This window comes from Dryobates pubescens, chromosome 3 (assembly GCF_014839835.1).
Source record: "Dryobates pubescens isolate bDryPub1 chromosome 3, bDryPub1.pri, whole genome shotgun sequence".
NCBI classification, from domain to species: domain Eukaryota; kingdom Metazoa; phylum Chordata; class Aves; order Piciformes; family Picidae; genus Dryobates; species Dryobates pubescens.
Window position 1 is genome coordinate 49,761,352 of NC_071614.1, and position 20,115 is coordinate 49,781,466.

Sequence of the window (20,115 nt, forward strand, 5' to 3'; positions counted from 1 at the left end):
CGCGCGGAGCCCTGCCCTGCGCCGCCCGTACCGGGACCGGCTCCGGGCACGGCCGGCACAGGCTCCGCGGCCTCCTCCCGTGCTGCCGGGCACGGCGCCGACCCGCGCGGGAGCGGCAGGCAGAGAGGCAGCGAGGGCAGAGCCCCGGCCCCGGCTGCGCCCCGCCGGCACCGGCGCCGCGGCTCACCCAGCGGCCCCTGGGGTGGCGCCGGGGGAGGAAGGCTGCGGCCTGAGCCCTGCGGAAGGGAAGGACTCTGCGGGCTGTGCCTCCGCGACAGGCTGCTGCAGATGGGGAGGGGAAGCAGGGGCTCAGCCGGACCCTGCGGCTGGGGAGCTTCGGAGCAGCAAGGGGAGATGGTGCCGAGCCGCGGGGTGGCAGGGGCCGGGGCCGAGCCGCTGTGGCAGCGCCGTGCCCCTGGCCGCTGTGGCTGGAGATGTGCTGAAACCATGCTGAGTGGGGATGGTGCTTGAGGTGGTGCTGTGCCCGGTGCCCGCGGTGGCAGCGCCGTGCCCGCGGTGCCCCCGGCCGCGGTGGCAGCGCCGTGCCCGCGGTGCCCCCGGCCGCGGTGGCAGCGCCGTGCCCGCGGTGCCCCCGGCCGCGGTGGCAGCGCCGTGCCCGCGGTGCCCCCGGCCGCCGTGGCAGCGCCGTGCCCGCGGTGCCCCCGGCCGCCGTGGCAGCGCCGTGCCCGCGGTGCCCCCGGCCGCGGTGGCAGCGCCGTGCCCGCGGTGCCCCCGGCCGCCGTGGCAGCGCCGTGCCCGCGGTGCCCCCGGCCGCCGTGGCAGCGCCGTGCCCGCCGCCCCCGCAGGTGTGCCGTGCCCCGTGCCCGGCGCCGGCAGCATGGACAAGACGGAGCTGATCCAGAAGGCGAAGCTGGCGGAGCAGGCGGAGCGCTACGACGACATGGCCTCCTGCATGAAGGCGGTGACCGAGCAGGGCGCGGAGCTGTCCAACGAGGAGCGCAACCTGCTCTCCGTCGCCTACAAGAACGTGGTGGGCGGGCGGCGCTCCGCCTGGAGGGTGATCAGCAGCATCGAGCAGAAGACCGACGCCGGCGACAAGAAGCTGCAGCTCATCAAGGACTACCGCGAGAAGGTGGAGGCCGAGCTCAGGTCCATCTGCACCACCGTGCTGGTGAGTGGGGGGGGGGGCTGCCCCTGGGGGGCTGGGGGAGAGGGGCCAGGGGCCGCACTGCTCAGCTGCCCCAGCCTGGGCAGGCCCAGCCCCAGCCTGGCCTGGGCAGGGGCACCTCAGCCCCAGCCTGGCCTGGGCAGGGGCACCTCAGCCCCAGCCTGGCCTGGGCAGGGGCACCTCAGCCCCAGCCTGGCCTGGGCAGGGGCACCTCAGCCCCAGGGAGGAGGCAGCCACAGCCCCAGTGTAACTCTGGCACCTCGAGTGGGCAGTAGTGTGCAGGGGGGGGTGGGGGTGCCCCCCTCGGGGGTGGGGGTGATGGCAGTGCCCCCCTCGGGGGTGGAGCCCCCCTCAGGCTGTGGCTGGTCGCTCTCAAGCAGCTGGAGGGTCTCCCCCGGCCTGCAGGAGGCTGTGCTGGGGCAGGGCAGTCGGTGCAGGAGGCGCTGCAGCTGCAGCTGCCGCTGGGGGAGGCTGAGCTGCGCCCTGCCCCGGGCCTGCAGAGGGGCTGGGGCAGCCCAGCTGCAGTGCTTGGGGTGTGGATGGGGCAGGGGTCAGTGTGTGCTGTGCACCGAGCGGGGCAGCTCAGCCCCTGCCTGCCTGTGGGCACTGAGTGTGTCCCCAGGGGAGCAGCTGGAGCTGAGCCCCCTCTGCTCAGGGCCTGCAGGCTGCTGCAGGCACCTCAGGGAGCTGGCTCTGCACCTCCCCTGCTTCCCAGGCAGGAAAGAACTCTCCAGAGGGCCTCTGGAGGTGGTTGGCTGGTTCATTGTTTGCAGTACAGAATACTGCTGGCTGAAGCAGGGATGGGAGATGAGGAGAGGGCTGAGGGTGGCCTGGGCAGGCTCCAGCTGCCTGCTCAGGGCAGCCCTTCAGGAGCACTCTGCAGTGCCTGTGGCACAGCACCGGGGTGAAGGCTGCCAGGGCAGCCCAGCACGGGGCAGAGCCCCAGGCAGCAGGCCCCAGCTACTGTGGGCAGCAGAGCTGCTCTGCTGGCAGCTGAGGAGGCTGCAGGCTGCTGGGCCCCATCTCAGAGCCTGGAGTGTGCCAGGGGAGGCTCAGCTTGGAGAGGAGGAACAATTTCTGTGCTGCAGGAGAGGTCAGGGCCTGGCAGAGGCTGCCCAGGGAGGTGGTGGAGTCCCCATGGCTGGAGGGGTTCCAGAGCCCTGTGGCCATGGCAGCTGGGGCCAGGGCTGGGTGGCCATGGGGGGGCTGGGCTGGGGGGCTGGGAGGCCTCTTCCACCCAAGGCATTCCATGAGGGTGAGGTGGTGAGGGAGCTGTGGCTGCAGGGGGCTGTGTGGTGCCTGTGTGGCAGAGGCTCTCGAGTGTTCCTTGCCCCTCTGAGCTGCCCTCTGATGAGGCTCTGCCCTCTGATGAGGCTCTGCTGCTGGCAGGGGGAGCAGCTGTGGAGGGAAGCAGGTCTGAGGCACCTGCACTGACAGCTGAGTGCCAGGGGCTGCTCTGGGGGGGCTGGGGACCCCTCTGTGCTGGCTTGGGTGCTGCCCCCAGGCCTGCTGGCCCCTGGGGCTCCCTGAGGCAGTGCAGATGAGCTGCCTTGGGCTGCAGGGTTGGGGCTCATGGGCTGCAGGAGCCAGCTGAGCTAAGCCCTTAGCACACTCCCAGGCTGCATCAGGTTGGAAGGGACCCTCCAGGCTCATCTTGTCCCAAGCCCCTGAGCCTCCTCCCTCCAGAGCAGGCTGCCCAGGCCCCGTGGCAGAGGCCCCAGCTTGCAGAGGAGCTGCAGCTGCAGTGGGGCTGGCAGAGCACCCCCCTGGGGACAAGGCTGTGGCTGCTGCAAGGCAGGGATCCTCCTCTCCTGTGGCAGGAGCTTCTCTGGCTCCTGTGGGACTGGCTGCCAGCAGCCCTCCTGGTAGCCTCTGCTCACTGCTCTGCTTCAGAGCTGTGCCCTGGGCACGAAGCTCCCTCCTCAGGCTCTTCATCTTCTGCCCTCCTGCCAGGCCTGGCCCTGCAGAAGGTTATGCAGCAGATCTCCTGGCTGCTGTGCCCTCTTGCCAAGGAGCTGCTGCCTGCACAGGCAGCCTGAGGAGCCCTGCATGGGCTGAGCCACCTCCCCCTGCTGCAGGGTCTGCAGCTGCTGCACTGGCAGCTCCCCATGGCTGCACAGGCAGCCTGAGGAGCCCTGCATGGGCTGAGCCACCTCCCCCTGCTGCAGGGCCTGCAGCCCCAGCACTGGTGGGCAGCAGTGCTGAGGCAGCTGTGCTTCCACTCTCCTGTGGGGCTGGCAAGCTCTGCCTGTGCCAGCTGAGTGCCCCCTTGCCCCCAGGCTCTCCCTGCCCTCAGCTGGGCCTCTCCTCCCCCTCTCCCCTGGCAGGCAGCAGAGAGCAGTGGAGACCTCAGCCCCCAGCTGTGCCTCCTGTGCTGCCCTGCTGGCCCAGAGCCTTCCTGGGGAGGAGATGCAGCTCCCCAGTGCCAGCCTGGGGGCTCTCCCTCCCCTCTCTGGGGGCCCTGCTCTCCTCCCCTGCCCATCTGCCACTGCTCTGGTCTGTGAGTCAGCATCCCAGGGGCTGGGGCTCGCTGCACACAGAGCTGCCTGCCAGGGCTGGGCCACAGGCTGGCTTTGGCTCCTCTGGAGGGTCACTGCTGCTGCTGGCAGGTCCCAGGGATCTGTTAGGTCTCTTCAGCTGATGCTCAGAGCTGCTTCTGGAGCCCTGGGAGGGCAGCTGGGGTGCAGCAGGTGGCAGGGAGGTGGAAGGGCTGCCTGGCAGCTGGGGGGCCTGAGCTGAGCAGGCTGCAGGGGGGCTGCCCCCAGCAGCCTCTGGGGGGGCTCTGGGGTGGCTCTTTCCCTGCTCTCACTCTGGCACCTCCCAGTGAGGTGCCTGCTGCTGAGGAGCCCTCCTGGCCACATCCTGCTGGCCACATCCTCCTGGCCACATCCTTCTGCCCCCTCTGCAGCCTGCTGCTGCTGCCTGGCCTGGAGAGGCTCTGGCCCTGCCCAGGCTGCTGGGCCAGCTCCTGCAGCCCCACCAGCACCTGGCAGGCTTGGGCCAGGGGAGCCTGGGGAGGCTGCCAGGGCTGGGGCTGGGTGAGCAGTGCCTGCAGCTGGGGGGGAGGGCACTGGGGCAGGGCTGGGCTCTGGGCAGGGGCTGCAGTTTGATCACCACCAGAGTGCAAACATCCAAAGTGGTGCTGGGAGATGTGCAGAGAGCTCCAGAGCCTGGGGAGACTGAGCACAGAGAAGGCTCCAGGGGCACCTCAGAGCTGCTGCCAGGGCCTGAAGGCAGCCTGCAGGAAGGCTGCAGAGAGACTTCTCCTGAGGGGGTCTGGAGCCAGGCCAAGAGGGAATGGTTTGGAGCTGAGGCAGAGCAGGGTCAGGCTGGAGCTGAGGAAGAAGTTCTTCAGTCCCAGGGAGCTGAGCCTCTGGCCCAGGCTGCCCAGGGAGGCTGTGGCTGCCTCCTGCCTGGGGGTGCTGCAGGCCAGGCTGGATGAGAGCAGCTGGGAGGTGTCCCTGGGCATGGCAGGGGCTGGGAGCAGAGGAGCTCTGAGCTCCCTGCCAGCCTGAGCCACTCTGGGCTCTGATCTCCTGGGTGGCCACAGGAAGGTTCTGCACTTGCTGCCAGCCTTGAAGACATTTCTGTAGCTGCCCTGGCACAGGAGCCCTCTGCAGGGGCTGCCTGAGCCACTTCCAGTGCAGGCTGGCTCTGGGGCAGAGCTGATGTGCTCAGGCAAGGCTCTGAGCTGCAGGGCACTCCGGGAGGCCTCCTTGAGTAATGCCCTGGCAATGCAGAGAGCTGCTCCTGAAGCATTGCTTCTGAGTCACAGCCCAGGCTCCTGCTGGGGCTCTGCTCAGCCTCTTGCTCACAGGCTGGGAGGCAGCCCAGGAGCCCCAGGGCACAGGCAGCACCCAAGCTCCTCTGCTGGGGAGGGGGCAGCAGCCCTTGCCTGGGGGCAGCTCAGCTCCCCCTGCCCCTCCGGGCTTCCCCTGTGTGCGGTGCTGCTCCCGGGTCCCGCTGTGGGAGGAGCTCCTCGTGGAGCAGTGGGAGCTGGGAGCAGCTTGCCCAGGGTGGGCAACCGGGGAAGCCCTGGCTGAGCCCAGCAGGGCCCGGGAGCAGCTCGGTGCTGCCGGCTCCACGCTGCCCCTGGCTCCAGCTGGGGCCGCAGGCTGCTTCCCCGTGCCCTGTGGCCTGGCACAGCGAGTGCTGAGGCTGCGCCGCTGCCCCCCGGCAGCCCTGCTGGCACAGGCGGCGGTGCCCAGCCACAGGCTGGTGAGGAGCGGAGCAGGGCCCCCTGAGCCTCCCCTGCTGCTCCTCTGCCAGTGCCCACCCTGCCCCGGCGGCGGTGCCCAGCCACAGGCCGGTGAGGAGCGGAGCAGGGCCCCCTGAGCCTCCCCTGCTGCTCCTCTGCCAGTGCCCACCCTGCCCCGGCGGCGGTGCCCAGCCACAGGCCGGTGAGGAGCGGAGCAGGGCCCCCTGAGCCTCCCCTGCTGCTCCTCTGCCAGTGCCCACCCTGCCCCGGCGGCGGTGCCCAGCCACAGGCCGGTGAGGAGCAGAGCAGGGCCCCCTGAGCCTCCCCTGCTGCTCCTCTGCCAGTGCCCACCCTGCCCCGGCGGCGGTGCCCGCGGTGCCCCTGCCCTGCCCCCGGCGGCGGTGCCCGCGGTGCCCCTGCCCTGCCCCCGGCGGCGGTGCCCGCGGTGCCCCTGCCCTGCCCCCGGCGGCGGTGCCCGCGGTGCCCCTGCCCTGCCCCCGGCGGCGGTGCCCGCGGTGCCCCTGCCCTGCCCCCGGCGGCGGTGCCCGCGGTGCCCCTGCCCTGCCCCCGGCGGCGGTGCCCGCGGTGCCCCTGCCCTGCCCCGGCGGCGGTGCCCGCGGTGCCCCTGCCCTGCCCCCGGCGGCGGTGCCCACGGTGCCGCTCTGTCCCCTTCTGATCTCCATCCCTCCTGTCCCACCAGGGGCTGCGGCGGCGGGCTGCAGTGGCAGCAGCTGAAGGCCAGCTCCCCGGCAGGGCAGGGCAGGGCAGTGCTGCTCCTGCCAGCAGCAGGCAGATGCTGGAGCAGCCTTCAGCTCAGCCCTCCCTGCTGGTTCCCAACCTCCCTGCTGCTCCCTTTGGCCTGCAGGAGAGTGGAGGCTGAGGGTTTGTTGCAGCTGCTGCAGGCTGACAGCTTGGTGCTGCTGCAGCAGAGCTCTTGTCTGGGGCAGCCTCTCCCTCTGCTTGAGGGCATGGGCAGAGGTGCTGTGGGGTGAGGCTGGCACCTGAGCCAAGGGGCACTGCAGTCCCTGCCCCTGGGAGCCCTGCAGTGAGGCTGCTGGAGGCTCAGCACACCAACCCCTGGGGTAATGCTGCCCCAGGAGTGCTGGGGCGGTGCTGCAGGCATTGCCTTGCTTAGCCTCTGGCAGGCTGCAGCAAAGGCTGCTGGCTCACAGCACTGCCTGCTGCATGGCTCAGCCAGCCCTGGGGCTGGGAGCCTCACCTGTGGCACAGGGAGGAGAAACCACAGGCCACAGACTGCTGGGATGGCTCAGGCTGGCACCTCAGAGCTCCTCTGCTGCCAGCTCCCCACCATGCCCAGGGACACCTCTCAGCTACACTCAGCTGCTCAGGGCCTCATCCAGCCTGGCCTGCAGCACCCCCAGGCAGGAGGCAGCCACAGCCTCCCTGGGCAGCCTGGGCCAGAGGCTCAGCTCCCTCCTGCTGCAGAACTTCTTCCTCAGCTCCAGCCTGACCCTGCTCTGCCTCAGCTCCAAACCCTTCCCTCTTGGCCTGGCTCCAGACCCCCTCAGGAGAAGTCTCTCTGCAGCCTTCCTGCAGGCTGCCTTCAGGCCCTGGCAGCAGCTCTGAGGTGCCCCTGGAGCCTTCTCCTCTGCAGGCTGCACAGCCCCAGCTCCCTCAGCCTGTGCTCCCAGCAGAGCTGCTCCAGCCCTGGCAGCATCCTTGTGGCCTCCTCTGGCCTCTCTCCACAGCTCTGTGTCCTCCTGCTGGGGACCCCAGAGCTGGGATGATGGAGCCAAGGTCTGAACAAGGGCAGCAAAGCTGGGGAGGGGTCTGGAGTACAGCCCTGTGAGGAGAGGCTGAGGGAGCTGGGGTTGCTTAGCCTGCAGAAGAGGAGGCTCAGGGGAGACCTTCTTGCTCTCAACAACTTCCTGCAGGGAGGTTGCAGCCAGCTGGGGGTTGGTCTCTTCTCCCAGGCCTCCAGCAGCAGAACAAGAGGACACAGCCTCAAGCTGTGCCAGGGGAGGTTCAGGCTGGAGGTGAGGAAGAAATTCTTCCCAGCAAGAGAGATTGGCCCTGGGGATGTGCTGCCCAGGGGGGTGGCGGAGTCCCCAGCCCTGGAGGTGTTTAGGCAGAGCCTGGCTGAGGCCCTTGGTGCCGTGGTCTGGCTGGTCAGATGGTGCTGGGGGAGGGGCTGGACTGGATGAGCTCTGAGGTCTCTTCCATCCTGGTCAGTTCTGCTCTGGTCTTTGTCTCTGTGCTGGGAGCTGATCTCTCAGCCCCCTGTCTGGGCTCAGCTCACTCTTGCCTGTGCCTCTCCTCCTCTGGTAGCTTCTGTCCTTGAGAGGCTGCCCCTGCAGGGCTGCACTTCGGTGTGGGGGCAATCCTCTGCTGCTCCCCTTTGCCTTCTCCCTCCCTTTGGAGGGGCTGGGAGGCCCTGCAGCCTTGAGGAGGACTTGGCTGCTCTTGCTGCAGCCCCTGAGCCCTGCCCTGGCCTGCTGAGCTGCAGCAGCAGCGCTGGCAGCAGCTGAGCGGGGATGGAGAGCGCGCTGGGGCTGGAAGGCTGGGGAGGCTGCTGGCTGCCCAGGAGCAGCTCTTGGCTTGCTGTGGGGCTGGGCTGGAGAGGTCTGAGGAGCGCAGCTGGCAGCAGAGGCAGCAGGGGCTGGGCTCTGCCCCTGCTTGCTGGGGGGCAGGAGTCGGTTCTCGGCTGCAGGCAGCTCCCGGCGTCGCCCTCCCGCCTGCCCTCCCTGGCCCTGCTCCAGCGCCACAGGAAGGAGCTGCCGGGGGGGAGGCTGAGCCCCAGCCCTGGGGTGCTCCAGAGGCAGAGCTGTGGTGCTGAGGGCCGTGGCTCAGCCCCAGCAGAGCATGGCTGGGCTGGCTGCAGAGGCCTCCTCCTGCCAGCACAGCCTGCTGGTCTCTCCAGCACCAGCTCCCTGCCCTGGCAGCGGAGGAGCTGGGCTGGCCCGGGGGGGCCCCGGCTGGGAAGGCTGCTCCTGGGCCTGCCAGGGGGGCCTCCCGGGGGGCAGGGGGCTGTGCCCTGCCCCCTGTGACCCCTGGCTGGCTGTGTGCCCCCAGGAGCTGCTGGACAAGTTCCTGATAGCCAACGCCAGCAGCCCCGAGAGCAAAGTCTTCTACCTGAAGATGAAGGGAGACTACTTCCGGTACCTGGCCGAGGTGGCCTGCGGGGACGACAGGAAGCGTGAGTGCGGGGGGCTGGGGCAGGGGCTGGGGTGCCAGCAGCTCGCCCCCGGTGTGCACAAGGCCCCAGCAGGAGGAGGCTGCTGCAGGCCTGCAGCTGGCTGCCCGCAGCAGGACCTCCTCCCCGCCCGGGCAAGCTGCTGCGGCCGCCCCGCTGCAGCTGGGTGACCCCCAGCGGCCCCCTGCCACCCCCAGCCTGCTGCCAGCTGAGGGGGAGCAGTCGTGGCTCAGCTGGGCCCCTGCAGGCAGACTGCAGGCAGACTGCAGGCAGAGCGGCCCTGGGCGCAGCAGGCAGCTGCAGCGGCCGGGACGCAGCTCCGGGCAGGCTGCGCTGCTGCACCTCCCGTGGGGAGCTGGCCGCAGCAGAGCTGCCGAGGGAGGCTGAACACATCCCTGCCGCATTCTGCCTCCCTGCTGGCATCCTGCTGCCCTTCAGCCCTGCCCGTGCCGGGCTGAAGCATCCCCTGAGGGCTTCTCCCTGCAGCTGGGAGGAGCGGTGAGGCAGGCTGCCTGCAGGCAGCGGTGCATGGCTGCAGGGGGCTGGACCTCAGCTCCCAGGGCCTTTGAAGCACTGCAGACACCTCAGGGTCTGTGTCTGCTGCTTCTGGGTGTGCAGCTGCCTCCTGAGCTCCTCTGCTCCCTGTGTCCTGTCAGTGTGGCAGCTGCACTGCAGGGAGGGCATGGAGGGGCTGCAGCAGGGCCAGAGAAGGGCAAACAGAGCTGGGGAAGGGGCTGGGGAAGAGGGCTGGGGAGGAGCAGCTGAGGGCCCTGGGGGTGTTGAGTGTGGAGCAGAGGAGGCTGAGGGAGACCTCACTGCAGCTCCCTGGGAGGAGGCTGCAGGGAGCTGGGCTTGGGCTCTGCTCCCCAGGCTCAGGGGACAGCAGGAGAGGCAATGGCCTGGAGTGTGCCAGGGGAGGGCTGGGCTGGAGAGGAGGCAAAATGTCTTTGGTGCAGGAGAGGTCAGGGCCTGGCAGAGGCTGCCCAGGGAGGTGGTGGAGTCCCCATGGCTGGAGGGGTTCCAGAGCTCTGTGGCCATGGCGCTGGGGCCAGGGCTGGGTGGCCATGGGGGGCTGGGCTGGGGCTGGCTGGATGCTCCCAGAGGGCTTCTCCAGCCCAGGCTGCTGCTGCCTGCCCTGCGTTCCAGCGCAGCCGGCACTGCCCTGGCCGGGGCAGCCCCGGGCCGGCACGGGGGGCAGTGGGGGCAGCTCTGCAGCCAGCCCTGAGGGCCTGCCCTGTGCTCCCTGCACAGAGACCATCGAGAGCTCGCAGGGAGCCTACCAGGAGGCCTTTGACATCAGCAAGAAGGAGATGCAGCCCACGCACCCCATCCGCCTGGGGCTGGCCCTCAACTTCTCCGTCTTCTACTACGAGATCCTCAACAACCCCGAGCTGGCCTGCACCCTGGCCAAGACAGTCAGTGCTGGGGCTGCAGGGGGGCTGCAGGGGGGGAGGGGCTGCAGGGGGGGCTGCTGCTTTCTGGGATGGGCTGCCTGGGAGGTGCCGGGGGGGGCTGCCTGGGGAGGTACATGGGGGGCTGCCTGGGGTCCTGTGCCAGGCCCCAGGGTCAGGCCTGGGCTCATGCAGGAAGGAGCCCCCTGCAGGGCTCCCATGGGTGCTGCTGATGGGGGATGAAGGGCCCTGAGCAGGAGGTGCTCCCAGCCTGGCTGCAGGGCCTGGCCAGGCCTTGCCTGTGCCCTGTGAGAGATGTTCAGCTGGGGGCAGCAGCTGCTGCTGCAGGAGCTGCAGGGCTGAGGCAGGGCTGTTGCAGGCGTTCGATGAGGCCATCGCAGAGCTGGATACACTGAATGAAGACTCCTACAAAGACAGCACTCTCATCATGCAGCTGCTTAGGGACAACCTCACAGTGAGTGCCCCCTGGCCCCTGCCCCTGCCCCCTGCCCCTGCCCTGGAGCCTGCCCTCGGCCTGCTCACACTGCTCCTGGGGTGGCTGCAGGGCACAGCACTGACCCTGCCCTGGGCCTCCCCGGCTGACTCTGAGCCCAGCTTACACCACTGGGTGCTGCAGCCTGCAGCAGCAGCCTGGGCAGCTCCCTGCTGGCCTTGGCTGTGCAGCTGGAGCAGCAGCAGGCAGCAGCTTAGAGCCAGAGAGAGGTCTGTGGGCAGTGATTCCTCCCCAGGCTCTTGGCTGCCCTGCTCCCTGCCCTGCTCACAGCAGAGCAGCTCAGCAGCTTCAGGGCTTTGAGGACAGAACTGAGCTGCTGTTTGAGTCTGGTGGTTGACCCTTGCAGGGAAGTGCCCACTGGACCCCCAGGGTCTCTAGGGCAGCTCCCAGGGAATGCAGCAGTGTCTGGTGCTGTGCAGCACTCCTGCCATGCAATTGCCCTTGCTCAGCACCACCAAACACTTAGCTTCAGCACCCAGAGAGCTGATCCTCACTCCCAGCTTTCCAGCTGCTGCTTTGGGAACTGCTGCTGCTCCTGAGCGAGGCCTGGGGCAGCCTGGGCTGGTGGGAGGTGTCCCTGCCTGTGGCAGGGGGTTGGAACTGGAGGAGCTTCAAGGTGCCCTCCAACCCAACCCATTCTGTGAAGCTGCCACCCAGCTGGAGAGGTGTGGGGCTGGTGCTGACAGCTGGGCACAGCAGCCTGGAGCTGCCCAGGGCACTGCCCAGCCAGCTGGGCCCTGCCTCCAGTTACAGCTCCTGCTGCTCTGGGGGCAGCAGGGCACTTTGGGACGTGGCTTGATGGCCTTGGTGGTGTGGGGCTGAAGCTTGGACTTGATCCTGGAGAGCTTTCCCACCCAGACAGCTGTGGGATTGTGTTCCCAAGCCAGAGTCCTGCAGTGGCTTGGGTTGGAGGGCACCCTGAAGGCCATCTGGCTCCAGGGGATGGGTTGGAAGGGACCCTGAAGGTCATCTGGCTCCAGGGGATGGGTTGGAGGGCACCCTGAAGGCCATCTGGCTCCAGGGGATGGGTTGGAAGGGACCCTGAAGGCCATCTGGCTCCAGGGATGGGTTGGAGGGCACCCTGAAGGCCATCTGGCTCCAGGGGATGGGTTGGAGGGCACCCTGAAGGCCATCTGGCTCCAGGGGATGGGTTGGAGGGCACCCTGAAGGCCATCTGGCTCCAGGGGATGGGTTGGAAGGGACCCTGAAGGCCATCTGGCTCCAGGGGATGGGTTGGAGGGCACCCTGAAGGCCATCTGGCTCCAGGGGATGGGTTGGAGGGCACCCTGAAGGTCATCTGGCTCCAGGGGATGGGTTGGAGGGCACCCTGAAGGCCATCTGGCTCCAGGGGATGGGTTGGAGGGCACCCTGAAGGTCATCTGGCTCCAGGGGATGGGTTGGAGGGCACCCTGAAGGTCATCTGGCTCCAGGGGATGGGTTGGAGGGCACCCTGAAGGCCATCTGGCTCCAGGGGATAGGTTGGAGGGCACCCTGAAGGTCATCTGGCTCCAGGGGATGGGTTGGAGGGCACCCTGAAGGTCATCTGGCTCCAGGGGATGGGTTGGAAGGGACCCTGAAGGCCATCTGGCTCCAGGGGATGGGTTGGAAGGGACCCTGAAGGCCATCTGGCTCCAGGGGATGGGTTGGAGGGCACCCTGAAGGTCATCTGGCTCCAGGGGATGGGTTGGAGGGCACCCTGAAGGCCATCTGGCTCCAGGGGATGGGTTGGAGGGCACCCTGAAGGCCATCTGGCTCCAGGGGATGGGTTGGAGGGCACCCTGAAGGCCATCTGGCTCCAGGGGATGGGTTGGAGGGCACCCTGAAGGCCATCTGGCTCCAGGGGATGGGTTGGAAGGGACCCTGAAGGCCATCTGGCTCCAGGGGATGGGTTGGAGGGCACCCTGAAGGCCATCTGGCTCCAGGGGATGGGTTGGAGGGCACCCTGAAGGTCATCTGGCTCCAGGGGATGGGTTGGAGGGCACCCTGAAGGCCATCTGGCTCCAGGGGATGGGTTGGAGGGCACCCTGAAGGTCATCTGGCTCCAGGGGATGGGTTGGAGGGCACCCTGAAGGTCATCTGGCTCCAGGGGATGGGTTGGAGGGCACCCTGAAGGCCATCTGGCTCCAGGGGATAGGTTGGAGGGCACCCTGAAGGTCATCTGGCTCCAGGGGATGGGTTGGAGGGCACCCTGAAGGTCATCTGGCTCCAGGGGATGGGTTGGAAGGGACCCTGAAGGCCATCTGGCTCCAGGGGATGGGTTGGAAGGGACCCTGAAGGCCATCTGGCTCCAGGGGATGGGTTGGAGGGCACCCTGAAGGTCATCTGGCTCCAGGGGATGGGTTGGAGGGCACCCTGCAGGCCATCTGGCTCCAGGGGATGGGTTGGAGGGCACCCTGAAGGCCATCTGGCTCCAGGGGATGGGTTGGAGGGCACCCTGAAGGCCATCTGGCTCCAGGGGATGGGTTGGAGGGCACCCTGAAGGCCATCTGGCTCCAGGGGATGGGTTGGAGGGCACCCTGAAGGCCATCTGGCTCCAGGGGATGGGTTGGAGGGCACCCTGAAGGCCATCTGGCTCCAGGGGATGGGTTGGAGGGCACCCTGAAGGCCATCTGGCTCCAAGCCCCCTGCCCTGGGCTCCGCCAGGGGCTTGGTGGTCTTGCAGCTTCCCCCAGCCCAGGCTCGTGAGTGCCCCAGGGCTGCTGAGGGGCAGGCTGGCTGGGAAGGGCCCTGGGCGTGCTGTGAGCTGACTCTGCTCCTGCTCTCTCGGCAGCTATGGACATCAGACAGCGCAGGGGAAGAATGTGACGCTGCAGAGGGTGCAGAGAACTGAAGGCTGCACGTGGGGCATCATCTCCCCTCCCCTCCCTCCCCTCCCCCTCCTCCAGAAGCCTTTTTACACTCTCCATTCCTCCCAGCTCCCCTGGGGGTTCCTCTAGCAGACAGAACAGACCCCATCCACGTGTCTGGAAAGTCGATTTGTAGTCTTCTCCCACTGCAGCTTTGGGAAACACAGCAACCACCACAGCCAGCCCCAGCTCCACTCCCTGGGCTCTGGGCTGGCCTCTGTCCTGGCCTTCCTGGTGTGCAGTCTCTGCTGTAGGAAAGTGTTGGTAGCCTCATTTCACATCAGCCCCCTCCAGCCCCTGCTGCAGAGAGGACTCCCAGCTCCTCCTGCTCCGGAGAGGATCCAGGCTGCTCCGGTCCCGCCTGTGGGCTGTGCTGTGCTGCAGTGAGCTGTGGCAAGGGGGTGCAGCGCAGCTCCAGAGTGTTTCCACCCAGCTTCTCCTCCTCCTCCCTGCTGCCCCGGGCCCTCCCCGGCTCCCCTGGGCTGTGTCAGGGGGGCTGTGGAGGCTCTGGGCCGGCCCTGCCCCTGGGGGAGCCAGCAGCTGCCTCGCCCCCTGCAGCTCTGCGTGCTCCCGGCGGGGCCTCCCCCCGGGTGTCGCCGGCAGGCTGCGGGCTGGGGGCGGGCTGGGGGGGCAGGGCAGCTCTTCAGGCCCCGAGGGCAGCCCCCGGGGGGGTCCCGGGGCCCAGCCCCCCAGCTTCGGGCTCTGTGGGCTCTTTCGGTCGGTACTCCCGGCGCAGGGTGGGGCAGGCGGGAGGGGGGTCCCGGGCGAGCCTGGAGCTCTGTTGTGTTGCTAATCATTGACTGTAGTGAAGATGTCCTGCCCTCTGTGACAGCCCCCGGCGGCCAATAAAGTACCTTTTATAAACCACCCCCTGCCCCCCCGGGGCCTCACTGCCTGCCCCCTGCCCCCCCGGGGCCTCGCTGCCTGCCCCCGGGGCCTCGCTGCCTGCCCCCAGGGCCTCACTGCCTGCCCCCTGCCCCCCCGGGGCCTCACTGCCTGCCCCCAGGGCCTCACTGCCTGCCCCCTCCCCCCCCCGGGGCCTCGCTGCCTGCCCCCCCCGGGCCTCGCTGCCTGCCCCCCCCGGGCCTCGCTGCCTGCCCCCCCGGGGCCTCTGCCTGCCCCCTGCCCCCCCGGGGCCTCTGCCTGCCTGGCCTCTGTCTCCAGCTGAGTGCTGCTCCCGGGGCAGTGTCCTGGGCTGGCAGTGTCCTGGGCAGCCTGGCAGGTGGGCTCCTGGCAGCCAGACCTGGTCCAGCCCCTGGCTGTGCCTTGGGCAGAGTGGGGAGGGGAGCCTGGCACAGCTGCCCCTGCTCTGGCAGGGCTTGGGCTGGGTGAGCTCTCGAGGTCCCTCCCAGCCCCTGACTGTGACCCTGCAGATCCTCTGCTCCAAGGGGAAAGTGCCAGGCCCTTGGCACTCCTCCAGGCCTGGCAAACCTGCCCTGCACTTGGCATCTCCTGCTAATCCCCTGGGCTCCTCTCCCCTGTCCCTCTGTTCCTCCACAGCTGGCAGCGGCTTGCTCCCGGCCCCGCTGGGCAGCGCTCCCTGCCGAGGGCATCGCCACCCCCCCTGCCCACCCTCACCCCACAGCTGCCGGCCCCCAGGCTGCCCTCGCTGCAGAGCACGCAGCTGGCACTGCCCAGGAGCTGCTTGGCCGCCAGGGGGCTGGGGCCGTGCCCAAGGGCACCTGGGGCCTGCTCTGAAGGCAGCTGCCAGCCTCTGCCCGGAGCAAGCAGCGCAGCTCCAGCCTCCCCCTGCTCCCCTCCGTGGGGGGCAGCAGGAGGGCCAAGAGCCAGCAAGTGTTCTGCTGCCTGCAGGGCTGCAGGGGGCTGCAGGGCTGCAGGGGGCTGCAGGGCTGCGCAGGGGGCTGCAGGGCTGCAGAGGGGGCTGCAGGGGGCTGCAGGGCTGCAGAGGGGGCTGCAGGGCTGCAGGGGGCTGCAGGGCTGCAGAGGGGGCTGCAGGGCTGCGCAGGGGGCTGCAGGGCTGCAGGGGGCTGCAGGGCTGCAGAGGGGGCTGCAGGGCTGCGCAGGGGGCTGCAGGGCTGCAGGGGGCTGCAGGGCTGCGCAGAGGGATGGTTGGGTGGCAGAGCTCTGGTCCAGCCCCAGCAGCAGTTGGAGCTCAGAGGTAGGTCCTGGTCCTGCACATCCTTTTGCTTGAGGTTTAGTGAGGATTCTGTTCTAGATGGGGGCTGCAGCAGACTTCTGTCTTGCCCCTGACTGAGCTGGGGCTGGGGTTTGCCCCTGATCAGTCTGGTCTGGGGCTGGGGTTTGCCCCTGATCAATGTGATCTGGGGCTGGGGTTTGCCCCTGATCAGTCTGGTCTGGGGCTGGGGTTTGCCCCTGATCAATGTGATCTGGGGCTGGGGATTGCCCCTGATCAGTCTGGTCTGGGGCTGGGGTTTCTCTGACCATCTGATCAGGCAGGGGGGAGGGCATCTTGTTGGGTGTGTGTCAGTCTCTAGTGCCAAGGGAAGGGCAGCAGAGGAAGGAGGGATGCAGAAGGTCTGCTGTGTGCTGTGTAGCAGCAGGGCCCTTGGAAGGGTTTTGCTTTCATTTCCCAGGCTGCTCACAGCCTCTCCTCGGCCACAGAGGATGGAAGCTGTGAGGTGGTGACAGGAAAGGTGGCTGCAATCTGCCTGCAGTGCTGGGGCCATGCAAGTGTGCCCTGAGAAGCAGAGGAGAAAGGGAAGCTCCTCCTTGTCCAGGGCCCTGACAGCTGCTGGAGCCCTCCAGGTGGAGCAAAGCTTCTCTGCCCTCCAGGCAGCTACAAACCTGAGCTCAGCAGCAGCCTCCCCTTGCCTCTCTCCCCACTGGTCAGGACCCCCACTGGGGCTGAGCACTGCAGGGGGAAGAGCAATGGGAAAGAAGAGAGGGTGACTGCTCCCCGGGGCTGCAGCCCTGGGATGCTTCTGGCTTCTCCCTGGCAGCAGCAAACTGCCACAGCCACAGAGCTCTGCAGCTGCCTGGGCTCTTCACACCCCCCTCAGCAAGTGGAGCCTGGAAACCTGCAAGGGAACAGCTCCTGCAAGGAGCCAGGGAAGGGCTTGGGCTCTGCTCCCCAGTAGCAGGAGATGATAGAAGGAGAGGGAAGGGCCAGGGGAGGGCTGGGCTGGAGAGGAGAAATGTCTTTGGTGCAGGAGAGGTCAGGGCCTGGCAGAGGCTGCCCAGGGAGGTGGTGGAGTCCCCATGGCTGGAGGGGCTCCAGAGCCCTGTGGCCATGGCAGCTGGGGCCAGGGCTGGGTGGCCATGGGGGGCTGGGCTGGGGCTGGATGGATGCTCTCAGAGGGCTTCTCCAGCCCAACCCATTCCCTGATCCTGAGTTCTGCTGAGGGAGCCAAGCACTGAGGGCTCTGCCAAGGCACCTGGAGCACCCCCAGTGCCCTGCTGAGAGCCTGCCCGGGCTGTGGCAGCCTGCAGCAGGACGGCAGAGCTGAGTCAGAGCAGCACTTCCTGCTGCATGCAGACAGCCCTCGGCCCTCCCCCGGATTGCACAACTGCTGCTGAAACCTCTGCTGAGCATCAGCCTCCCAGGGCTGGCTGCCAGGGGAGCCCTGCAGCTCCCTTGAGCTGTGCTCCCAGCCCCTCCCCAGGCAGCTGTGTCCTGAGGTCCTCTGAGGCTCTGCTGGGCACAGCCCAAGGGGCTGAGGGCTGCAGCCCCACCCTGCAGAGGGCAGCTGGAGAGCTGCTGGTGTGGGAGGGGAAGCCCTGCAGGAGCAGCCCTGGCAGCTGGCATGCAGCAGGTGACCTCATTGCTGTGCTCCATGAGGGCTGTCCCTGAGTGCCCAGCTGGGCCTGCCAGCACCACTGACCACAGGCATCGGGCACCCTGAGCTGCCAGAGCAGCACAGCTGGCCTGGGGCTCCTGGGGCCACCACTGCCAGCACTGCTCAGCTGGACACCAGAGCCTGGCACCTCCAGAGCTTCCCTGCATCTGCTCCACCTGCATCTCACAGCTGCCTCCTCAGCTGCAGGAGAATCTCATTCTCCTGAGACCCCACCTGGAGTCCTGTGCCCACTTCTGGGGGCCCCAGCACAGGGAGGATCTGGAGCTGAGGGAGAGGCTCCAGAGGAGGCCACCAAGATGATCAGATGCTGCACAACCTCCCCTGTGGGCACAGGCTGGGAGAGCTGGGGCTGTGCAGCCTGGAGAGGAGAAAGCTCCAGGGAGACCTCAGAGCTGCATTTCAGTAGCTGAAGGGCTGCAGGAGAGCTGGGGAGGGACTTGGGACAAGGGCTGGGGGTGACAGGAGGAGGACAATGGCTTGGAGCTGGGAGAGGGGAGACTGAGGCTGGAGAGGAGGAAGAAATTGTTGGCAGTGAGGGTGGGGAGAGCCTGGCACAGGCTGCCCAGGGAGTGGGCAGTGCCCAACCTCTCCTGACCTCCTCTTGTGGCCTTGAGTCTTCCCCAGGGCTGGTTTTGTGTCACAGGATGTTGAAGCCCTGCTCTGTAGCCCAGCTCTAGGGACTCCATGCTCTGTGGAGCCTTCTGAAGTAGATGCCTGGCACATGCTTGGCTGGAGAGGCTTAGCCCTGCCCTGGGCTCCCCTAGCAAGCAGCTCTTGACTCCTCCTGCTCTGGCTGAAGCTGTCCCTGCTCACTGCAGGGCTGGGGCCAGGTGGCCTTTAAAGGTCTCTGCCATCCCCAAGCACTCAGGGAGGCTCCACCTTGCCCCCCGTGGGGCCAGGCACCAAGGCACCTCAGCTGGTGCCCTGCAGTCCTCTTCCCAGAGGAGTTTCCTGTGCAGTGATCCCAACTTCCACAGCAGTGAGGGAAAGATCCTCAGGCTTGGAGGAGCAGAAATGGCTCCCTGGGGGTTATCAGCTGAGGCTGTCCTGGGGATGAAGGAAGCTTCTGACTGAGCAGTGGGGGAGGGCTGGGTGCTGGGGGCCCTGGGTGGAAGCAGTGAGTGAGGACTCCCCAGCCTGCCCTGAACGAGCTCTTTCCTGCCCTTGCTGCTTGGTTTGCCCTTGGCTCATGAAGTTTCCATGTGCTCCTTCTCCAGATGGAAGGGAGAGGTGGTTGCTGCTCAGGGACACCCCAGAGAGATCCAAGTCACCAGCAGATGTGGTTTGATGTCTCTGCCCAGACCTCACCTCCAAGCCTGCCTCCAGCAGGTCCCCAGCAGCAGAAGGACACAGAGCTGTGGAGAGAGCCCAGAGGAGGCCACAAGGATGCTGCCAGGGCTGGAGCAGCTCTGCTGGGAGCACAGGCTGAGGGAGCTGGGGCTGTGCAGCCTGCAGAGGAGAAGGCTCCAGGGGCACCTCAGAGCTGCTGCCAGGGCCTGAAGGCAGCCTGCAGGAAGGCTGCAGAGAGACTTCTGCTGAGGGGGTCTGGAGGAGATAGGAGGAGAGGAAATGGCCTGGAAGGGAGGCTTAGGTTGAAGAGGAGGAACAGTTTCTGTGCTGCAGGAGAGGTCAGGGCCTGGCAGAGGCTGCCCAGGGAGGTGGTGGAGTCCCCATGGCTGGAGGGGTTCCAGAGCCCTGTGGCCATGGCTCCTGGGCCCAGGGTTTGGTGGCCATGGGGGGGCTGGGTTGGGGCTGGACTGGATGCTCTTGGAGGCCTTTCCCACCCCAGACCATTCTCTCCTCCCCAGACAGGTCCCCCAGCCCCTTCAGCACCTTCACAGCTTCTCTTGGGCTCTCTCCAGCATCTCCCTGATCTCCCCAGATCCCAGTGGGTGCAAATCTAATCACTTAAAGTCCTCTGCAGCTCAGCTGCCGCTCAGCTGTCCAGCTGCCAAGGCTTGCTTGGGCTGCTGGAGCCTGCTGGCAACCAAACACCCAAAGAGTGCAGCTGGAGCCCTGCCCACGTTTCATTCCTTCCCAGAAGCTCCACACTCGCTGCCTGGACATCCAACATCCTCCCTGCAGGCAGAGCAGCCTGCTGGAAAATATTGTGCCTGGCTGAGGCCTGGGAGAGGCTCTTCTGTGCTCCTCTCTGTCACATCAGAGCTGCTGCTGCTTCCTGGGAGAGAAAAGAGACCTCACAAACCCCTCTGGAAAGCAGGAGGGTGGCACCACAGGGGTAAGTGCCACCAGCTCTCAGGCTGTTTGTCACCAGGATCTCTGCTGGAGCCAGGGCACCACAGGGCCTGGGCAGCACAGCCAGAGCTTCATTTTCTTTGCCTTTTGGTGTCTTGCCCTGCAGCCAGCAGTGTCAGCAAACAATTCCAGCGGGGAGAAGCCAACCTGGGGGCAAACAGAGCTAAGGACTGGAGCTGTTGAACTCCTGAGGAAGCAAATCTGCTCTGGGAGCTCCACTGCACAGTGCTGACCAGGACAGAATCATACAACCATAGATTGGTGGGGAAGGGACCCCCAGGGCTCAGCCAGGGCAGGGCAGCCAGGGCAGGGCACACAGAACACATCCAGGGGGGGCTGGAAAGGCTCCAGGGCAGGCTCCACAACCTCTCTGGGCAGCCTGCTCCAGGCTCCAGCAGCCTCACACCAAGGAAGTTTCTCCTCCTGCTGAGGTGGAGCCTCCTGGGCTCCAGTCTGTGTCCCTTGCTCCTTGTCCTGTCTCAGGACAGCTCTGAGCCCCTGGCCCCTTCCTGCCCCCCACCCCTCAGACCTGTACAGACACTGCTCAGATCCCCTCTCAGCCTCTCCTCTCCAGGCTAACCACCCCCAGGGCTCAGCCTTCCCTCCTCACAGAGCTGCTCCAGGCCCTTCAGCATCCTCATGGCCTCCCCTGGCCTCTCTCCCTAGCTCCTGTCCCTCTGGGAGCCCAGAGCTGGTAGAGGCAAATGTGAAGTGTGCAGGGGGGAAGCAGAGGCCACAGGGCTGCTCCCCTCGGAGCTGCCTTGGGTGCTTTGAGCTGAGACTTTAACCCCATCCTGCCCCTCTGCAGCGGTGCCACAGCTTCTGCCCACGCTGGGGGCTGGAACTGG

The 20,115-nt window shown here is 67.4% G+C and overlaps 1 protein-coding gene across 1 annotated transcript; it reads left to right on the top strand.

The window, feature by feature from the left end:
- The first annotated feature begins 806 nt into the window (after window positions 1–806).
- On the top strand, window positions 807–13,312 carry YWHAQ (tyrosine 3-monooxygenase/tryptophan 5-monooxygenase activation protein theta). The gene is made up of 5 exons (XM_054178783.1): window positions 807–1,132; window positions 8,361–8,484; window positions 9,733–9,896; window positions 10,252–10,347; window positions 13,157–13,312. Exons 1-5 carry the CDS (start codon window positions 839–841, stop codon window positions 13,214–13,216), a joined length of 738 nt encoding a protein of 245 aa, XP_054034758.1. The 5' UTR covers window positions 807–838; the 3' UTR covers window positions 13,217–13,312.
- The last annotated feature ends 6,803 nt before the right edge of the window (window positions 13,313–20,115 follow it).